Genomic DNA, 22,349 nt, shown 5'->3' on the forward strand with positions numbered 1-22,349 from the left:
TGGGGGTTGGGGATTTAGCTCAGTGGTAGAGCGCTTGCCTAGGAAGCACAAGGCCCTGGGTTCAGTCCACAGCTCCGAAAAATAGAACCAAAAAAAAAAGAATCAAGAGGCTGAAGTCATGGGATACTGACTCATAGGATAATCAATCAAACAGAAACCTGGAGTAAATGACTGGATTAATATGTAAAATAAGAGTGGGCTTATGATCTGCAAGAGATGAGCTATCCAGAATTTTTTAGAATAGTGAACTGCTTGGAGAACTGTCTTCAGCAGAACATAAAGAGAGCTGTCTGGAGATTTCCAGAGAAAGCAGAACAGAGAAAACACCAGCTTGGACCTATAGTTTGACTTCACCCTTTCAGGAACCTCTCTTCAAACTGAGGTTTGTCGTTGGTACATCTCTCTACACAAGATGAACTCCTAGGTTCAGGCCATGCTCACAGTGCAAAGTAGAAGCAGTGGCTTTTCTTCATCCATAGAAGCTCAGAGCCTACCTGAAGGACCTGCTGATTCCCAAGGGAAGACCCACATACGGAGTCTCTCTCCTCCCCACTTTCACTCTTCCCACATAGCAAGTACATTTATTTGACAGATTTGAGAGGAAAAACTAAGTCAATTTAACAAGGCCCCCTTACCACTTCTTCTGGCAGAGAATAGGCCATGTGCCCAGGACACCAGGACCTGGTTGGTGACAGGTTCTGTGAATGGATGAGTCTATCAAGCCCAGAACCTCTGATCACAGACCAGAGTTTTATTCTAGAGCCCAATAGTAATAGACTTTATCTTTAATACATGCAAAGAATATTCCTTATCTTACACTCATAAATGCAAATTTGTCTACAAATAGTACTAAAATTAATTCTATTAATTGTTAGAAAATGCCTAAAATACCTACTAATTTTGACAATTTCTAGTATCACATATAAAAGACGACACAGCATTCTCCTTACTTGTCACTGGTCAAATGATAAAAGCGTCTGTTCACACATCCAACGCACAGCAAGGATACCACATCCAAGTAAGAAAATATATTCAGTAAGATTTCAGAGGGCATTCTGAGAGAAGAGGAGAAAATTAAACAAGTTAACCAATACTGAATCTACAAATACCCAGAATACAACTGGCTATGTGTTCTAAAGAGAGGGCTACAGACACATTCATCTCATTTAATAGGCAAACTATTCTCTCATCCTTGATTAATTTCTTGATTGTAATTTTCTGGCTATTATACTTCTCACTGCATAGATCAATTAAGAAAGCAAATGACATAGAGAACTGACTCTCTCAGCATGTCAATCACATCTTCCCACGAGGAAGAAACAGGCAGAACTTCAATTCCTCCATCATGAACACGTGGTACCCTCTGTTGAAATATAGGAATTGGAGGAAGGAGGACACACTCTCACCATAATAATGCATCCTGGGGCAAAATGTCTCTTCATGAAAACCAAAACAGAACAAAAACAAACAAACAAACAAAAATCACCAATGTTGCAAGACTCCAGAGGATGCTAATTATGTCAGTGTGTCCCACAAATGGTATTACAACACACTGCTATAGCCATCTTAACATTAGTTCACAATTTTTTTAAAGATTCTATGGATTTGAGTTCCAAAGGTCTCAGTGGAGATAGCACAGAGACATAAGAACTATTGAACTGTAAGAGCCCAGAGACTCATCTATTTTCACAAGAGCCATGACCTTCTTTTGGCTTTCCACCACTCTTTATCCACTGAGAAGTGAGTAATTAGTAAGAACAAGTTAGTAAAATGAAAATCCAACATACTTGTCACCTTTAGAAGTTTAGTTCCGTAAAACTAGTCTCATAAGGAGAATGGTGACAAGCTCATGACTCATGTCAAACTCTCTGTGTTGTACATTCTTCCTACACAATCCTATTCTTAGAAAGCTCGAAATAGCAACTTGGTATATGCTGCACTATAATTTTCTCTAAAGACCCAATGCCTGAAGCCCAGCACCCCGTGAGAAGCAGGGCGTTTACCTGTCCAGGGATATGAAACAGACGGAGGAAGGCTTCTCACTGTGCGGGCCTGGCCTGGCGCACTGCGTCATGACGGAGGAGCCTCTAGCAGACTTAACTCCGGAACCCTGTCTGAAAGTACAAGTGAGAAACTCAACTTGTATAGTTACCAAACGAGGAGAATTATCCTTCCTTTCTCTGAAATTCTGATGGATCGATAAACCATAAAGATTATTCAGCATAAAACTTCATCTCTGAAAGTAAAGAGAAAAGGGGAAAGGAGAAAAGAATGGACAGGAAAGGAAGAAGGAGATGCAAATCAAGTGGGTGACAGGAATAAAGCTAAAGTCTGCATGCTACCGTCTAATGCTGTTCTCCAAATCAAGTGGGTGACAGGAGTAAAGCTAAACTCTGCATGCTACCGTCTAATGCTGTTCTCCAAATCAAGTGGGAGACAGGAGTAAAGCTAAAGTCTGCATGCTACCGTCTAATGCTGTTCTCCAAATCAAGTGGGTGACAGGAATAAAGCTAAAGTCTGCATGCTACCATCTAATGCTGTTCTCCAAATCAAGTGGGAGACAGGAGTAAAGCTAAAGTCTGCATGCTACCGTCTAATGCTGTTCTCCAAATCAAGTGGGTGACAGGAGTAAAGCTAAAGTCTGCATGCTACCGTCTAATGCTGTTCTCCAAATCAAGTGGGTGACAGGAGTAAAGCTAAAGTCTGCATGCTACCGTCTAATGCTGTTCTCCAAATCAAGTGGGTGACAGGAATAAAGCTAAAGTCTGCATGCTACCGTCTAATGCTGTTCTCCAAATCAAGTGGGTGACAGGAGTAAAGCTAAAGTCTGCATGCTACCGTCTAATGCTGTTCTCCAAATCAAGTGGGTGACAGGAGTAAAGCTAAAGTCTGCATGCTACCGTCTAATGCTGTTCTCCAAATCATGTGGGTGACAGGAGTAAAGCTAAAGTCTGTAAAATGCTGTTCTCCAAATCAAGTGGGTGACAGGAATAAAGCTAAAGTCTGCATGCTACCGTCTAATGCTGTTCTCCAAATCAAGTGGGTGACAGGAGTAAAGCTAAAGTCTGCATGCTACCGTCTAATGCTGTTCTCCAAATCAAGTGGGTGACAGGAGTAAAGCTAAAGTCCGCATGCTACCGTCTAATGCTGTTCTCCAAATCAAGTGGGTGACAGGAATAAAGCTAAAGTCTGCATGCTACCGTCTAATGCTGTTCTCCAAATCAAGTGGGTGACAGGAGTAAAGCTAAACTCTGCACCGTCTAATGCTGTTCTCCAAATCAAGTGGGTGACAGGAGTAAAGCTAAACTCTGCATGCTACCGTCTAATGCTGTTCTCCAAATCAAGTGGGTGACAGGAGTAAAGCTAAAGTCCACATGCTACCGTCTAATGCTGTTCTCCAAATCAAGTGGGTGACAGGAATAAAGCTAAAGTCTGCATGCTACCGTCTAATGCTGTTCTCCAAATCAAGTGGGTGACAGGAATAAAGCTAAAGTCTGCATGTTACCGTCTAATGCTGTTCTCATCATAAAGGCTGTCACTTGTCAGAGGGTGTTCCACAGTGTATGTGCGGGAAACAGAGGGAAATGACAAGCTGCTCTATGCACTCTCTCACTGTGTCAATACTCAACCACAAACGATTTAGAGGAGAAACAGTACATTACAGGTTAGGTCCATCAAAGAGAGAACAGAAGCCTAAGGAGCTTGAGAGGCAGAGTCCACAGCGGTGCTGCGCACTGGTTCACTCACAGGCTTGTGTTTGGCTACGTTCCCAGAGTCCAGGGGCGCCTTCCTACTGAATGACGCTGCCCACAGTGGGCTGAGCACTCCTACATCAACCAGCATTCAACAGTCACCTGCAGATATGCCCTGATGCCACTCTAATCCGAGCAAACCCAAGTAAGACTCCCTTCTCAGGTGGGTCTAGGCTGTGTCAAGCTGACAATTAAATCTAATTAAAATAGATAATTGAGTGGCCAGTTCTGATAGAAACTTTGATGAAGGTAGAAACCATAGATTTTTAATAACTTTCCATCTGTGAGTTAAATCTTTTAACACTATTTTATGCACAGAAGTTCCTATATCCAAAGTTTTCCCACATTTTAGCATCTTATACTTAATAAATTGTATTTTAATTGGCTGTCTTCTTAGTAGTACATAAAACAATGCATTTTATAATTAATAGTTTTTTAGACAGTTTTTATCAGTTTAGACTTGATAAAGTAGACATACCTTTTCAAAGTTCCTAAAACAACTCTGGTTTAGAGTCAGTCCTCAGAACAAGTGAGGCTCACTCACAGACTGTGGGAGATCTGAAACAACACAAAAGCTCCAAACCTGGGACCCCTATCCCTAACCCTTTTAATATACAGGCAAATTTACTAGCCTATTCTCAGGGACTTAGCAATTGTTAATATCATCACCTACCTCTGCCAGATGCACCAGCTTGTGCACCACCATCCCAACAAGTGCTCTCTTGCTCTCTCTCTTGCTCTCTCTCTCTCTCTCTCTCTCTCTCTCTCTCTCTCTCTCTCTCTTCTCTTCTCTGCCTCCCTCCCCTGCCCCTCCTTCTCCTCCCCTTCCTCTCCCCTCCCCCCCCTCTGTCTCCCTTTCAATTTCCGGAGCTCATCTCCTGAGACCAGTGAACCCCCCTCACCCCACCCACCCCACTCCACCTCTGAGAGCTGTTCCCAAATAAAACTGACTTTATGTTTTTAATTTGTCTTGGCTTGTTTCATCAACAAAGAAAACTTACTAGAAGCTACTTCTTTGAGCAGTGTTCAACTTACATGCATCAGCTACTAACATACCCCTTACCCTGCATGCAATTTAAGGCGCAATATAAAGTACTTATTACCCAATTTTCATTCACCAATGTTTTACCACCCTCAGGATCAACCTGGTTCCCAAGATGTATTTGGATTAACATCAAAAAAGGAAGTAATTAGAAACAAAAATGAGCTGTCCTAACATTTTCAATGGAAAGCTAATTAACTCTCTGGAAGCTGTTGCACAAAAGCTATACCAAATGGACCATTAAAGGTGCCAACTCCCAACTCCAAGCACACCCTACTATTGGAAGGCACAAGCTATGAAGGGCAGTTACCCAAGGCCTGGGCTGACTGGGCAGCAATGTAGCCTATTACCTTCTGCCAAGACAGTACAACAAACTATATATCTACCAGTTATCAACACACCCTCAAGAAGCACATCCGATGGCGTCTGAGCAGCCACAGAGAGCTTCTCTCTCCTGGTCAGCAACAGGCAGAGCAGCTGGAACATGGGAAGCTCCCCATAAATATTAGCTGTCATCCACACCCTGGCAGCGGGGCATAAATGGTGGGATAAATCCTCCCAGGGCCTGGAAGGTAACACTGCACACAGTAAAGGGCCTGGCAGCACAGGCCTCTGCACTCTACCTTGAGCAAATGAAGCCCAGTTGTGCATTTCAGCTCATCACTCTCCAGCCAAAGCCTCTGAATTAGCCCATAACAGTGACTGTCAGTGAGTGCCCTGGAGAGCAGAAAGGAGAGGGAGAAAAGGTCTGAGAATGTCACCCCGGCTGCTCTAATCAAGGATCCTATCAGACACTTTTATTCTTCTGTTCAAATTTTGGGTTTAAACAAAGATTTTTACAACAGAAAAGCTTCGAGCCCAGGTAACTGGCTCTCACAAAGAAATCAGAAGCAAAGAATGATGCCCAGGGATGAGAGATGGCTCAGCAGTTAAGAGCATTAACTGTTCTGAGTTCAAATCCCAGCAACTACATGGTAGCTTACAACCATCTATAAATGGGATTCAGTGCCCTCTCTGGGTGTCTGAAGACAGCTACAGTGTACTCAAACAAATAAAATAAATAAGAAGAAGAATCATGCCCTAATACTACTACTTCCCTAGGACTGGCCCAACAAATGTAAACTGGAGGGTTTCCAGCAACAGAAGCATACAGAGAAGGGAAGGCGCCAGACAATAAAGTAACTCATTTTCATAAAGAATACAATCTAAAATCATTTAAATTACTTGTGATTTACATATAACATGGCTATGTGGAGGCTTGGTCCAAGGTCTCATACATACTCTAAATGCTGAATAAAAATTAAGTAAGGTCTCTCTTTAGCACACACAGTTCTTTATAAACAAATACTGGTGTGGTTGGTCAAGTTTAAATTTTTCTGCAAAGAATGATGATGTCTGTAACAGGGTTTTCTTCTGTGTGCTTTCTCAGTCAAGAGGTGCTAGATGGCTGCTGAGATGGCTGGGGTGTATGTGTGTACTTACTTACAGAGGACTCAAGTTCGGCTCCCAGCTCCTATACGACGCAGCTGCCCACTACCTGTAGCTTTACTCCCAGGAGAACCTAAGTCCCCTAGCATCTACACTTAGGTGTACAAAACCACACACAAACACACAAACCTACACACACCAGTAATAAAAATAAACTTTAAAAAACCTGTATACATGTAATTAACAACAGTCAACGGAAATGCAGTTTCTACACAAGCATTTCAAGTACAAACTGGTCCACAACAACTTCTAGGGATCTGCGTAGCTTGCTACTCACCTCCTTTAAGTACCTATTCAAATAACATGATCTCATCCAGGGGTTCCTGACAGCCATCTCAAGCTCTAGCCAACTCTGAAGACATACCTTTATGTTCTTTCCCTATCTGTCACCACACGGCCATCAAACATACATTGACCTTGACTGTCTTCTCTATCATCACTGTGTGGTTTTTACTCCATGCTCTTCCTCAGCACCCACAATATACATAGCACTCAGGCAGTGTTCAACAAACACTTTCCAAATTAATTCACCAGTTGAAACAGCAGGCCACTGTCAGGAGCCATCTAGGAAAGGCTATGGCAAGCAGGTGAGTTTTCAGGAGATGGCCCACCATTTTTCCACGGCTATGGGTGTGCTCTGAGATGCAGGATCCTCAGAAACTTCATCCCTCGACTGCTTCTCACTGCTGATATGCCCTTCCTACCACTATTAGACGGCTTAATGAGTCCTAGGTATTAGCACGCCTATGGGGCAGATTTCCTGCAGATCAACATGAAGATGCACTTTCATGCAGTAATGCTGTGTAGAGGAATTGATGATTTCATAATCCTTGATAATGATTTTATAGAATTCCTAAGTTGATACAAGTAATTTCAAGTCCCCTATAAAGCAAAAGCTCTGTAAACCTTAGGCTAATTACACTAGGAAAATACACGTGGAACAAGTTTACAATCAAAGAAAATATTCCTTCTAGGTTAGGAATGAGGTCACTATCTGGTAACTGGATGTCATAAACTGGTAATGGGCAATTTATTATAGGTACAAGGACAGAAAATAAATGATGGACTAGTTTATCTATATAAGACTTCAAAATAATAAGACACAAACAGATAATTTGTCTCCTGAAAAAAACTGCTAACTTATGACATAAAAATTATTACTTTAAACTTATAATGAACTTATAGAGCTAGAAAACAGATACTAGTCAGGTACTATTCTTAATGGAAAGACATGTAAACAATTCTGCTGTAACTCTCGAAACCTTATCAACCTATGACATAAACTATTGCCATGAACTTTTAAAATGTAAAGGTGCTTAGAAAATGTGATCAATTATCCTGAGAAGGTATAAAAACTAAGAACAATAAAATAGCATTGTAGCCTTTTTCTGCTTCATCCAAGATGCCTGTGCTTATGTGTCTGATTCTCTATTCTTTTCTTTTCTCTCCTTTTCTTTCTTTTCTTTTCTTTTCTTCTCTAACAAACTCAGAGCCTCTTGCCTGGCTAAGAGAGGTTCCCTAAGTCAAAGAGAAAAGAACCCAAGTAACTAAATTTCTTTTCCCTTTTCTGATGCTGCTATCAGTTAACTGCCAGGAGCCATCAGCTTTTGGACCCTGAATAGCAAGGGAGAGTTAAATTGAAGTCATAGCATCACTGATGCCATACCCCATGCTGCCTTCCACCAGAACCTGTCTGGGTGGCCCCCGGCAGGCCATAGTTCAGTATTAAATAGACTTTTTATTTCTCTAAAGGAAAAGTAGGCACATGTATACACACACACACACACACACACACACACACACACACACACACACACACACACCAAGGTTAAGATATAGTTATAAGAACAAGCTTTGGTGGTAACCATGTACATGAGGCAGGCCTCAGTATATCTTCTACATTCTCTTAATACTTTATCTACTTATGTCTTATGAAGACTTCTATTTAAATCATTTACTATTTCCTCCCAAAGTCTTTGTGTTAATTTTACATATCAGAAAGAGGATGTCGGGCTGGAGAGATGGCTCAGTGGTTAAGAGCACTGACTGCTCTTCCAGAGGTCATGAGTTCAATTCCCAGCAACCACATGGTGGCTCACAACCATCTGTAATGAGATCTGGTGCCCTCTTCTGGCCTGCAGTCACATATGCAGGCAGAATGCTGTACATAAAATAAATAAATAAATCTAAAAAAGAAAGAAAGAAAGAAAGAAAGGAAGAAAGAAAGAAAGAAAGAAAGGAAGGAAGGAAGAAGGAAAAGAAAGAAAAGAAAGAAAGGAAGGAAAGAGGATGTCTATGCCCTGGGCCCAAATCTGAGGGCATGCCTCTGAGAAGCAGAACTCTACAAGATGCCTAGCATTCAAGGAAAACATAGCAGCCTGAGCCAAGCAGTTCACACCAAGGTTAACTCACTTGCTAAAAATTTATGAAAGCCTATTCCAACAATCTCATGAAATGAGCAGTCATCTTTTTTGTAAGTATGTGTATAAAAACTGTATATTAATGTGTATTATGGAATCCTCTCTCTAAACAGTTAAAGACCAGGTAGGTAGGTACTTTCTGGCACCAGAGAAAACGGTACGAAAGTCTTTTCCCTAATTCATCAAACAGGTATGTCTGTCTTTGACTAAAACATTTACTATAGCTCGTTTACCAGTATATTCTTCAAATACATTTAATGACAGATATGGGGCAGCGGGCAGTAAAAGGTACCCTGATTCCTGGTCAGGACAGGTCGAATCCCCAGAGACCCTAAAAGGGATAGCAGGTGCATTCCCAGCATCCCAGATCAGGGCCTCACTAGCTGCAGCCACCCCCACCCCCACAAACCCCTGTAGAGAGGTTTGAGACAGAGCAGTCACAAAGAGCAATGGCCCAAGCCCCTCCTCCACAGATGAGGACATGACCACAGATTACATAGGCTCAAGGCAGATCAGTCACAGAGGACAGCGCCTCGAACTCCTCCTCCACAGGTGAGGATGTGACCATAGGTCACATAAGTTCAAGACAGATCAGTCATAGAAACAGGACCACGCCCCTGAATATATATATAGATGAGGTGAGGTCTTCCCAAGCTCTCAGGCCAAACCAACAGGAAGTACCTGCTGTCAGACACTGACCCATCCAAAAAACTGTATTTAAGTGCCGTGTTCAGAATTAAAGGTGTGCAGGAATTATTCCATCATCTGAGAGCTTCTGGCTTAAGAGCTGTAACACCACTGCTTGGGGAAGAGATCTGCTCTCCCTGAAATCACCACCAGGAGCTCCCTTGTACCCCTCTCCAGCTAGTCAGTCTCCTGCTGGCTCAGCCTAGCCAGAGCAACTGAAGCTGCAGGCAGCAGCAGAAGGACCAGCAGCTGGGATCGGTGAAAGCTGTTCCCCCTCCCTGCCTTAATTCTCTCTACCCGAACCTGAACCCACACAGCTACCCAGGTGAGAGATCTCCGTGGGAGAGCCCTGGCATCAGAGCCCTACAACTGGTGCCCACAACAGGGTACTTCACAACACAACTACAGGGACAGATACTGCAGGAAGGTGAGCCTCCCTCCCCAACTCTGGAGACCAGAAACCTATCCTTTCCTGCACCTTTCAGTCAGCACCATCGTGTGGGTTTGGACAAGCTGAAGGGACAACTGAAGCCTCCCAGTCAGAGCTACTCTCTGTGGTGATGGCTGAAGGTCCCTCTGGCCCCTGTCTAAATCCCACAGCCTGCATCAGGCATTGGTCAAGACTCTCTATCTGACCTCTCCTTAAAACAAAAAGAAAACCAGCCACGTAGAAGCTACAGGGCGGCTGCCAGGTCTTAAAGCTGTGGGAAGGCTTAGTGTTTTGGACCTCTGTGGAGTCCCCCAAAGCTGACAGGCCAAGAGAATGTTCCCATTGGACAAAGCATTTCTCCTCTTTTCTATAAAGAACAATTCACCACCACATTAAAAAAAAAAAAAAAAAAATTCCCCCAGACCTTGCTTCCCCACCCCTGGAGCAGGGCGGTGTCCTGCAGCTTCCCACAGCTCAACAGCCTGACATCCACCTGGCAGCTAAACTTCCTGAGTCCTGTATCCCCAAGCGGCCATGCCCTGTGTCGGACCCCCTAATGTTTCAAAGGAGACAATAAACAAACTGCTGCTCCTCCTGCCCCTCCCCCCCACCCAAGGGCAGGGCTCCATTAAAAAACAAAGGATCTACCCCCAGCCTCTTCCCTTACCTCACCTCTCCCATCCTACTAGGGAGATCTATCTTACAAATCTTAGAGGGAGTGCTTAACACCCAACCAGAAAAAGACCACATTAGGACAGAAGATTGAAAGACCCCTGGAGCGGGGAGACCCTCACTCAAGTCTCGGGATAACACAACCCCCCAAGAACTCACATAAGACCGTCCTTGCTGTAATTTGCACTGGAGTCGTATCCCACGCAGGGGCAGTGGAGTTCAACGACCAGTAGCTGGGAGAAGGGGTATTTAAAGGAAGAAGCCACAACCCATCATTGGAAAATCACAAGGAGAAGCTTCCTGTCTCTCAAGATTGCTTAACTTTATATCCACTAGTTCCTAGGAGAAGCTTCCTGCTTCTCAAGGTTGTTCTCTAAGATTTTAATCTAACTTTATGGTCAGCTAGTTCCTGGGAGAAGCTTTCTGTTATCTTTACTAGGTCGAGAATCGCACATCTAAGGGCCTTATCTTAAGTCCTTTTATCTAGTTCCTGGGAGAGCAGGCTCAAGAAATGTGACCTTTTACTTACAGGCAGAGAGCAGGGTCTAGAATTTGAGGTATTTAGGGCTTCTTAGGGGTGAGACAGCATTTCTAAACTTCTGACTTTTTTGACTGTATTTTTTATTCTTTCAAAGATATTACCTATAAAGACAATGGAATACCCAAGAAGACCCTAAAAACCCTCCTCCAAATCACCCCAAATTCTAAGGACCACTGTTAGATTTAATAATTCATGCCTTGATTGGGTCTCCAATGAAGCCATCTGGGTCCCATAGTGACCTTGATCAAGGGAGAAGCTTAGAGCCCTCACACAGCTGATAAAAGAACAGCTGGTGCTATAAGATTTGAGGACAATTAACAAAACCATACAAGTCTGGGTTCCCCACAAAGAGGGTTACCACACATCTCAGCCATGCTTGCAAATGTTCCTCATTAACAATAGGCAGATCTTCACTATAATGAGATACCTAAAAGCCTAGAAGCTTAGCCAATTAGTCTTCCTTCCCAGACCTCCTCCCTGCAATGGTTTCTAATTTCAGGCCTGCCCTGAGAAGTCCCGCTGCCACTAGGGGCTGTAAAGAGGTCCTGTGCCTGCAGAGCCACAAAGTCGTCTCCAGGGAGACCTCTCTATGTTCCGCTGCCATTCATCCCAAGTCTACTTCAACCTCTGAAAAGCCAGACTGTTGTGACCACACTCCAGGTTTACCTACAGTGCTGCTCCCACAGATCCAACCAAGACTGAATCCCATCTCCTCAGACCTGTCTGGGACAACAAAGCTGCCTTCCTCCAGACACCTCATCTGACTGAAGACTCCTGAGACACATGCTGAGATCCACAGGTGACAGCTGAGACCCACAGACTTGGGATCTTCCAGCTACAGAAGAACTCTCTTGCCAAAGCCAAATGGCTACTGAACTTGGGGAAAGTTACACCATAGTAAGGAAAACATGATGTCTAGCTAGATTAATCTAATGTTGTTTAAAACCAATGTTAATACCCTCAAACTGTACAACCCATGGGACAATTACTTGGTTCAATGATCCTCTGTCCTCTCAACCCCCACCCTGATCCCTTGTTACCACTCTAGCTTAGTTGCACTACCCCTCTGACCTATTTAGTGTTTTCTTTTGATACTCCAATCCCATGTAAAAATTTCACTATAAATGACACCTCTCATTTAAAAAAGTAAAAGGAGGAATTATGGAGCTGGCAGTGAAAGATACCCTGATTCCTGGTCAGGACAGGTCGAATCCCCAGAGACCCTAAAAGGGATGGCAGGTGCATTCCCAGCATCCCAGATCAGGGCCTCACTAGCAGCAGCCACCCCCACCCCCACAAACCCCTGTAGAGAGGTTTGAGACAGAGCAGTCACAAAGAGCAATGGCCCAAGCCCCTCCTCCACAGGTGAGGACTTGACCATAGGTCACATAAGTTCAAGGCAGATCAGTCATAGAAACAGGACCACGCCCCTGAATATGTAGATGAGGTCTTCCCAAGCTCTCGGGCCAAACCAACAGGAAGTACCTGCTGTCAGACACTGACCCATCCAAAAAACTGTACTTAAGTGCCGTGTTCAGAATAAAAGGTGTGCAGGAATTATTCCATCACCTGAGAGCTTCTGGCTTAAGAGCTGTAACACCACTGCTTGGGGAAGAGATCTGCTCTCCCTGAAATTGCTGCCAGAAGTTCCCCTGTACCCTTCTCCTGCTAGTCAGTCTCCTGCTGGCTAGTCAGTCTGCCTAGCCAGAGCAACTGAAGCTGCAGGCAGCAGCAGAAAGGAGAAGGACCTGCAGCTAGGGGCAGTGAAAACTATTCCCCCTCCCCGTCCAAGTTCTCTCCCCTGGCCTGAACCCATGCACCTAGCCGGGCGAGATCGCTGTGAAGTGCGCCCCAGTACCAGAGCCCTACAGACATATTCTGCACAAGGGAGTGTATTAAATGCTTTAAAACTGATTGCATGCTACATTTGTTTTAAAAAAAGAAAAAAGAAAAAAAATCAAGGGTATTTTACTATAGACATCTTTATGGCTTTTCTTGTTTGTGTGTTTTCTGCATTTAAAAGAGACCTCTCATTTCACAGAATACACACTGTGTCTCCAAATAGATAATTAAAGCTACTGTGGTCTCAAGCTAGCAGTGGAGCATCCCCAGAACTTTCGTTATAACCCTTTCGGGGCTTATTACCATTTCAAATATTTACCAGCTTAATGTTAGCATGACTGAAAGGCACATCTCTGTTTCGTACTAGCACTGACTCAGGCCAATCTCAGCATGACTGAAAAGCTATCTCCATTTCTTACTAACACTGATCTGTCATTGACACAGGTCACCCCACTAAACAATCAGTGAGCTGCACAGATATCTTCAAACAGCTCTATGTGGAATCCACCAAAGTCCCAAGGTCCAGACAGAAGAACAAGGTACTACCAGTTAATACATCCTTGAATGTACATTCTGCCTGGTAGCTTAGAATAAGTTTAACATATCTATAAAATAATAAATTTTAGATTATGCTTGTTAGTATGAAAAGAGTCCAATCAGACTAGGTATAAATTAACCCAGCTTGTTATCCATTCTGTTGTATTTCTTACAACATATACTATTTACTGTATTTCTTACAGCATATAATGTTTACAAATGTTCACATTTTTGCATTAAATGAGGACTAGTGAATAAGTCCTGGCTGTCCTGGAACTGACTAGACCAGGCTGGTCTTGAATTCAGAGATCATCCTGCCTCTAATTCCCAAGTACTGGAAGCACAATCACTCTAGTCTTAGCAGCTGACGTTTCTTTACCAATGAAAATCTGTATGGGACCAATTCACTGATTGAGAGCAGGTTCCCACACCATCATGCCAGCCCTTTACTAACATTGCTCTATCAGAAAGTCCACTGAACTTACACCGAAATAGAGAGACCCATAATCAACTCATCTTGTCCTACAGAATAAAGGATAGTCTAAGGAACTAAAGGATAGTCTTAGAAACAGAGGGAAATTAAAGTCCAAGTATTCCATTTAGAGGTCAGCAAATGCTGTCACCATTCTGTCACGAGTCCGGCATTATGAAAACTCAGTCAAGAGCTATGATAACAACACTACAAAGTGCCATCTTTCTGAAAGCGGGACAACCTAGAAAGGATATAGGACATGGCCTCAGAGTTGGGGTGGGAGTGGGATAACTTAAGCAGCTGACATACCCTGTTAACAGGTTGTTTTTACACCTACACAAAGACATTTGGATCCTTAGAAAGCAAAATGGACATGACTGTTACATCCATATCAGTCAAGAAGCCTTAGGAATAAAATGTAAATCCTCAGGAATGAAAATCGTTGCAGAACAGGTGTAGTGGCACAAGCCTTTAATCCTATCACTAACAAGGCAAAGGCAGGCAGTTCAAGGCTAGCCTGAGCTACACAGTGAGTTCTAAGACAGCCAGGGCTACCTAGAGCCTGTCTTAAAAAAAAAAAAAAAAAAAGTAAATTCGTAACACTATCCCTCCGGCTGGTGACCTGACTGGTGTGATGGGTACAGTGTTCTAAACAGTCACAAGAAAATAAATTTAGTAAGGTACTTGTTTGGGTGAATGAAGATTCTTCAGGGAGGCCCTTTCCCTGTGCCCTAAAATTCCATTCTCTCGCTGTAAGAGAGGAACATACTTTGGCTTAAAGGCACTCCTTGAGAAAAATGGAAAACTAACCTTGAAGACAGAACGGTCATCTTGCAGGCCCTTCCTTACACGTAATGGGAATACAACGAACCAGAACAGAGTTGCATAACAAAATGTGACTGTCTAGAAAACTTGGCATGGTGGGAGAGGTGCACAAAATGTCCTTAGGTTTTGATGAATACTTTCTACTCCGAGTTTAAAAGCGCTACGGCTGATTCTCATTTTAAAATCACTAAAATGCAAGAACACTACATGAAAGCCTTGTTCCGTGCGAGCAGTAGGTCCGCTCCTGTCTTCACATGTGCACTACTGTAGTCTCCCGGGAGCTGAAAATAGCCTTAGAGCCATAGGGCCTACTAATGAATGAATGGAATGCTTGGTAACATACATCACTTCCTTAGGAAGTAACTTTACTTGTGTCCTAACTTGAGGTACCCTAGTTTCCAGGATAGAGAGGTTTCCCTCTGCCATTCTGACAATGTTTCCCGCGTTAAAAAGTAGCAGGAGTCACATGCTATAGTAGAACTGATAGTAGAAAGAGCTGTGGGGTGGGATACTGAAGAGACCCACCCGTGAGCCCCGAGCGTCACCTGAACCCGGAGCGCCCCGCGGCCAGCCCCGCGCTGCCCCAGGTAGTGCCCCCACCATGAAGGGACCCTCGCAGAGCCTGGAGGCCGAAACTTCCAGGCCTCAGCATCCGACCGCGTCCGGTCGCCATGGAGACCTAAAGGTACCTTCTGGAGGAGCGACTGAGAAGCACAGCACTGCCCCTCACGCGTGCGCAAAACCCGGACCGGGCTCGCGCATGCGTAGACTGAGTTTCTCTGTGAACACCTCCTTTGCTCTTCGAACGTCGTGGTTCGGGACAATCCCGGGCCCGGCTTCTTTCCCACGCCCCAGTCATTCTGACGCCGGTTCTTGGCCCGTTAGCCTGGTATGGCCCGGCTTAGCTACGTTTGCTAGCTGTCTTCCTGAGAAGAAACAAGCGCTGAAATTGTCACTTTCTAATAACTATGGCAGACCCACGACATGAACTTCCCAGTTGGCACAGTCCTCTATAAAAAGACTATGAGGACACGCAATTTGCAACTAATCCGACTTTTGCAAGTTCTGTCTAAGCCAAGAGGCCATTGGACCAGGGATACCAATAACATGCCTGCCTCAACCGGGCCACAGCGCACGCGCAACGATCCGCGCAGAAGCGTCTGAGAAAACAGGATGGGCCCGTTCTTGTTGCGTGGCATTGTGGGAGATGTAGTCCATCCTGCCTGCCTTTCCTGCAGTTGAACAGGAAAGTGTGAAGCCCTTAAACTGCGATTCCCGGGATGTCTGGTGTTTCCCGGGATGCTTTGCGAAAGCATGGCGGGCAAGATGTGAATGTCAGTAGGACGGTAAATAGGGCATTTTAATTCAAGAGAGAAAAAAAAATAAAGTGTACCTAACTTCTCTTGTAGATTATTCATCTTGATATCCGCCTGACACAGGATGTAATGTGAATGATTTGGTTTCACGTTTTGTCCGCCTGAGTGTGTGGATTACGAACCTTTAGAAGTTGCAGTCCGGAAGTCTCAGTGTTTGTGAACATGATTTGTGCTTTTCTACGAGTTGTTCGGCATGCGGAGAAGCTGCACGGGTCGTTGGGCAGGCAGTTGTTGTTGCCACACTTTGTACTCACCAAAGCTTGCTTGAAAACCCAGCCTTTGAGATGGGGGCTGCGAGAGCAGAAGGAAACAGGGCAACCTAGAACTGTCCTCGGGTTCACCCAGAAAACCTTCTGCACACAAGGACCGGACCCCCGGAAAGCAAAGGAGGACAGTAGCAAGCAAGTGTCTATTAACAGGAATCAAAGAGAGGAAACCGGTGTCTCAACATCTCAGAAAGGTAAAAAGAAAAAAATAGTATCTAGGATTAAGACTGTCAGCTCCTGTGCTCCCCACTTCTGGGAGTGCCTGCACTCCAGGATAGGACCCACTGAAAGAGAGGTGGAGAACTGCAGAAACACAAGGAATAGGAAATTATTAGGTCACGACAGAGTGTTGGGGAGAACAGGAGGTTGAGGCGTTTAGGCCAATGACCTGATTTGGAAAGCAGGAAAAAATATGGTTATGTCTTAGTCTAGTTGTTATTGTCCTCTCAATTTGGGGCCTCATTGCGGTGTCTACTGATATGTAGTTTATGACATTATGGACAGTGGAATAGAGAGATTCGTGTTCCAGCCCTCAGCCTCAGAGCCTGGTAAAGAGATAGGATTTGTGAAGCAATTACTGCTGAGATCAGTCCCATAATATCTACGATTTTTGGTAGATGACAATCTTTCTATTATTTGAAGTAGTGTTTTCTTTAAAGATTTGTTTATTATTGCTAGTGTTGCTGGTGTGTGTGTGTGTGTGTGTGTGTACACATGAGTATAGGTAAAGAAGTAAGCCAGAAAAAGTCATCAGATGCCCCTAAGCTGAAGTTACTGGCAATTGTGAGCCACCAGATATGGTTGCTGGGAACTGAATTCTGGATGTCTACAAGAGCAGCAAATGCTCTTAACCACTGCGCCATTTCTCCAGCCCCCTGAACACATTTCAAGTTCACAGCCTGTACTGAAAAACCAAAAGTATGTTCTAGAAATGACTTTTAAATAAGTAATTTTATTATATGTCATTGTACCTGTGAAAAAAGTAGAGGGAAAAAAATACCACCTGTTAAACTTTGATTTCTTGGAAAAAATAAAAATTTAAAGACTGAAGTTAGAAAAATCTGGGTTCCTCATGTGACTGTACATACATATAAATGACCAAAGAAGTAAAGCGCTCTCATAATCAGACTTTGCTTGTGATGTAGCTTTTCACATAGAACATGCATTTATGTAAATAATGTGTCTGTACTCACTCCCCTTTGATTGATTACCTTATCTCCCCAAACTGCTCTTTAATCCATGTGTTCATATACTTACTTAGTGCAGAAAAAAATAAAAACAATCTCTGTAAGTTTATTTGATTCATCAATCTTCCCAACCAACTACATTTCAATTCCAAGCTCAGTTCTTTGGTTTTGTGCACCACTCAGTGGGGTCTTTGGGATGGGTTAAGCGTTGCCTTGATCTGGACAGGATAGACCTGTGTACACGTTGCCTCATCTTGTGACCATTCTCACTCTGAGAGATCGATAAGGGTTTTATGTTACTAGAACAGAAGCAGTATCTATCAGCGACAGAAATCCAGAGGTTCCTAGGCCCCGTGCATAGCCATGCCACACTAAACAGGTCTGTTCTCTTCTGGCCTTGGGAGCTAAGCAGAACTAGGCCTGGTTTGCACTGGGGTGAGGGGTTCTTCTGAAGCTTGGGAGCATTTGAGATGAGCTACTGAGAGCAGTGCTCTAGGTCTGGACACAACTGCTCCCTGCTAGGAACACCTGAAGCCTCCAGAGGCCACAGCTCTGTGGATACACGTGTAACCTATCGACGTTTTCTCTTTGCAGTGAAAGAAGCCGGGAGAGACGTCACCTACCTGATAGTGGTGCTCTTTGGAGTCAGCATTACAGGTTACAGACCCAGCAAGCACTTGAGTACCTTTCCACAGCCTCTCACCCCACTGCTTCACTTCACTGCGTTCTCCCTCTGCTTTTTCAGGCAGCTTGTTATATACGATCTTCAAAGAACTGTTCTCCTCATCCAGTCCTAACATCATCTATGGGAAAGCCTTAGGAAAATGCAGAACACACCCCGAGGTTAGTTCCCCCGATGATCGTGTGAGGGAGGAGGAATGAATCCCTTCTGAAGCCCATGCCTCCACACTGTACTAAGGCAATAGGTTGCTTTTCTGTTTTTAGGTCTCTGTTCTCTGAGGCACTTTGACCCTAGCACCCAAAGGTCACTGCGCATGCTCTCCTCCTCCCCGCTGTGCCAGTGTCGCTGGCATCCTTTATTTTGTGTCCTAAACCACAGAGTGTAGCTGAGAGAGTTAAAAGTTGACAGAGACTACATTTAGGGCACTCCACTGTAGTCAGTGGGCATCCAGGGAAGGGTGGTCTCCAGGAGGCATCCCAACTGTTCTAGTAATCCCAGGCTCAGTCTCTCGGGCATGTTCAGATTAACACAAATAGAACCGTCCTTAGACTTCAACAGGTCGTATGTTTAAGGTCCCACTTTTTGCCAGGCCATATGCCTGCCTTACCATTAATAATTTTAATCTAACACTGCTAGGCTTGACCTATTAATTCTTTGGATATTTATTCCCTTTCTTAGATCTTAGGTATCTGACAACTTTCCTTTTCTAATATGCTTGCACTAACAAGGACACACAGCAAAAAGACAAAATACAGTATGTTTAGCGTTATGTTCAATTTGTGTTTTTAAGAGAATATTCTAAAATATTCGCCTTGAAAATTCAAAACAAAACGTTCCTATGCCAAACATATTTTCTCATGAGGAAGAAAAGATTTGCGACTGGTTTATTTTAACCATGTCACTACTTGATATTTTACCTTCACTGTATGTACATGGGGCTTTAAGTTTTTATTTCCACCTTGTAACTTTTACTACTTGACACCCGACACCTACTAATAATTTCACTTACTGCCCGCCCATTTTATCTCAGTATGAGTGTCAGTGGAAAAATACTTCCAAGCTTCTGCTTGATTGTTTCTTGTAAGGAGAGGAGAGAACTCCCCCTCATCCTGTATCCTTCTGAAGCTACAAGTAACACCACAGAGTGACCCATATCTGTCGCCGTGCAGGAAATAACTTTCCCTAAGTTATTTACAGTATGATTTTTACATGATGTCCTTTTCCCCAGTTTTATTTTTTTTTTTTTTTTCGGGGCTGGGGACCGAACCCAGGACCTTGCGCTTCCTAGGCAAGCGCTCTACCACTGAGCCAAATCCCCAACCCCTTCTCTAGTTTTCTTGTTTGAGTCAAGGGCCCTCACAATACTGATTTTTTTTTTTTTACCCCCTTAAAAATCACTTGGCGTGGGGCTGAGCTCAGTGGTAAATAACTTGTTAGACCTGCCGAACCAAAAAAAAAAAAAAAAAAAAATCACTTGGCGTGAGCATACAAATAACTTGTGACCTGACGGTCAGAAAATACTTACATAGGCGCCATTAAAAGAGTCACACTGAGTAAGTAAGAGTAGTCTCTATCCTGCAGGTGATCAGTGTCTTTGGCGAGCCTGTGAAAGGCTATGGGGAAATGTCGAGACGTGGGCGGAGACAACATGTCAGGTAATGCGGGGTCCTCAGGAGAGCTCCGGGGTAATCTCTGAGGAAAGAGAACCTGGAGGCGCATCGTTGCGTTTTCTCAACAGCTTTACTGAATATGCGAACAACGGGCTAAAGCGCATCCGCGTGAAATTCTACATCGAGGGCTCTGAGCCAGGGAAGCAAGGAACGGTACACGCAGAAGTGGAAGAGGTGCGCCAGCCTCAGGTCCCGGGGTCAGTCGGGGTCAGTGGGGTCCAGGGAGCTCTGCAAAGAATAATAACATCTACATGTTTTTCAGAACCCGAGGAGTGGCCAGTTTGATTTTCGATATATATATGTGGACGTGGCTCCCAAAAGATCTATTGTTGTTGAAGATAACCGTTTCCACCAAAGTTAAAAGCCTCAAGCTGGTGCGGTGCTTCCTGCCGAGAATGAAGGGATCCGTTCTCACTGCGACCCTCACAACTCTCTTCCAGAATTTGTTCAAAAAAACAAGAATAAAGTGTGTCACATAGAAAGGAAGTGCAATGTGAGTGAGTGTTCATGAGTTTGGAGAAGCAGATCTTGTGAAAAATCATGAGATGTAGCAAATTCTGTATTATCCTTGACTTGCCGATCATGACCGTATTTCAGCTCTACATTCATGGTAAACCTTTGTTACTAAAATTTATACACCACATAAGTAACACCGTCAATATTTTATGCTATTTAATATTGTATGGCTTTTATATAATCAACAGAATAAAGATTAAACTAACAAAAACATGTCAGAAGCATTTTTATTTACTATGGAATCTAATTTGAGATAAATTTAAATTTGTGAAGTATTTAAGAGTATTAAGTCAGATGATAAATACATTGTGGAAAGGGCTGCATGCACTCTCGTCCCTGGGAATAAGTGTATGTCCCCCGAGTGCTAAGGGAGAAAGCACACTGCATGAACAGGGGATGGTTCACTCCACCTTTGCCACTAGAGGCATGGGTCCTCACAGGTCTCAGCATGTCAGACCGCCCATTCTGAGGCCGCTTAGGGTGACCGAGCCAGAGTTACAGGAGACATCCCAGAACTCTTGGTGCACCATGGATGTCCCAGCTCTTTCAGGACTGATACTTTACACATCAGAAGAAGAGTGGAACTCTTTTTTTTTTTTTTTTTTTTTTTTCCCACCTTTATTAAATTCGGCATTTCTTATTTACATTTCAAATGTTATTCCCTCTCCTGGTTTCCAGGCCAACATAGCCCTAACCCCTCCCCGTCCCCTTCTCTACTGGTGATCTCCTCCCCATTTCTCCCCCATTACCACCCTCTCCCCAAAAGTCCCGTTCACTGGGGATCCAGCCTTGGCAGGACCAAGGGCTTCCCCTTCCACTGGTGCTCTTACTAGGATATTCATTGCTACCTATGAGGTTGGAGAAGAGTGGAACTCTTAAGTGAATTGAGTAGATGTATAAGAGGCTCATAAAAGTGTTTTGATGTGTTTGAACAAAGCTCTAATTTTACATATTTGCAAGAACAGTTCACAAGAAAAATATCTAATTTGGCTTGTCCAAATGTCAAAACATACAAAAATACATATCTTCTTCTATTGGAAGTGTTTTTTTTTTTTGTTTTTTTTTTTTTTTTTGAGCATTTGTTAAATGTGGCCTTCCCCTTGGAAGTCTTGATCATACAAATACATGCTCTATACATTAGAAAGGTCTAGAAACCTCTTTCCTTATCCTCAGGAGCTTCAGTGTAGGGTTTCTTCACTGGTGTTTCTTCCAACTTTGGAGTGGGTGGAGAGGTTTCAGATGGGTTCTTGATATGGTAGTCTATTGAGAGGAAGTTTGTCTGCCCCACCCCGACACCCCTGCCCCATCTGTTCACCCAGTTTAGTACATCTTGCTAAATAGTCGTGGCTAGCCTTAAACTCTTGATCTGCGTGCCTCAATTTCTCTAGTGCTGTGACAAGCGTGAACCACCACTCCCAAGTTTAAATGACTTTTATCCAAAAAAGTTCATACTTAGAGAGTATGGAAAGTATCAAGCAGAGCTCTTGTCTTCCTGGTACCACATTTTAAGTCATAAGGTGTGATGGTTTGTATATGTTTGGCCCAGGGAGTGGCACTATTGGGAAGTGTGTCCTTATAGGCATGGGCTTTAATACCCTTATCCTAACCGCCTGGAAGTCAGTCTTCTGCTAGCAGCCTTCAGATGAAAATGTACAACTCTGAGCAACCCCTGCACCATGCCTGCCTGGATGCTGCCATATCCCTGCCTTGATGACAGTGGAGTGAAGCTCTGATCCTGTAAGCCAGCCCCAATTAAATGTTGTCCTTATAAGAGTTGCCTTGGTCATGGTGTCTGCTCACAGCTGAAACCTTAACTAAGACACAAGGTAGGGGTGGGGATTTAGCTCAGTGGTAGAGCGCTTGCCTAGCAAGCGCAAGGCCCTGGGTTTGGTCCCCAGCTCTGGAAAAAAAAGAAAAAAAAAAAGACACAAGGTAAACTCAGGA

General features: G+C 43.8%; 2 protein-coding genes across 5 annotated transcripts in view; one reads left to right on the forward strand and one right to left on the reverse strand.

The window, feature by feature from the left end:
• Positions 1 to 2,310, reverse strand: part of Fbxo15 (F-box protein 15) — a 228,638-nt gene extending 226,328 nt beyond the window's left edge. For 3 of the 4 annotated variants that reach the window (XR_004385884.1, XR_004385882.1, XR_004385883.1), the window contains exons 1-2: positions 2,004 to 2,131; positions 951 to 1,055 (exon numbers count right to left, since the gene is read on the reverse strand). Coding sequence is in view for 1 of the 4 variants with exons in the window: in XM_032885716.1 (XP_032741607.1) it covers positions 951 to 1,054 (104 nt within the window). In the remaining 3 variants the exon portion in view is untranslated. Of the gene's footprint in view, positions 1 to 950; positions 1,056 to 2,003; positions 2,132 to 2,152 lie in introns of those variants that run through there. The other variant, XM_032885716.1, reaches the window with a different exon arrangement.
• Positions 2,311 to 15,935: 13,625 nt separating this feature from the next.
• On the forward strand, positions 15,936 to 20,616 carry Timm21 (translocase of inner mitochondrial membrane 21). The gene is made up of 6 exons (XM_032885718.1): positions 15,936 to 16,544; positions 18,132 to 18,194; positions 18,283 to 18,380; positions 19,801 to 19,874; positions 19,958 to 20,063; positions 20,152 to 20,616. The coding sequence occupies exons 1-6, from the start codon at positions 16,247 to 16,249 to the stop codon at positions 20,248 to 20,250; spliced, it is 738 nt and encodes a 245-aa protein (XP_032741609.1). The 5' UTR covers positions 15,936 to 16,246; the 3' UTR covers positions 20,251 to 20,616.
• Positions 20,617 to 22,349: the final 1,733 nt, after the last annotated feature.

The sequence above is a fragment of the Rattus rattus genome, chromosome 15, assembly GCF_011064425.1.
Source record: "Rattus rattus isolate New Zealand chromosome 15, Rrattus_CSIRO_v1, whole genome shotgun sequence".
Classification (NCBI taxonomy): Eukaryota; Metazoa; Chordata; class Mammalia; order Rodentia; family Muridae; genus Rattus; species Rattus rattus.

What these genes read in the sequence shown, in the direction of transcription:
- Timm21 (XM_032885718.1), top strand. Translation starts at nt 16,247, where the DNA reads ATGATTTGTGCTTTTCTACGAGTTGTTCGGCATGCGGAGAAGCTGCAC. An exon ending in GGGCGGAGACAACATGTCAG is followed by an intron (nt 19,875 to 19,957) that starts GTAATGCGGGGT and finishes TTTTCTCAACAG; the next exon opens with CTTTACTGAATATGCGAACA. An exon ending in TACACGCAGAAGTGGAAGAG is followed by an intron (nt 20,064 to 20,151) that starts GTGCGCCAGCCT and finishes CATGTTTTTCAG; the next exon opens with AACCCGAGGAGTGGCCAGTT.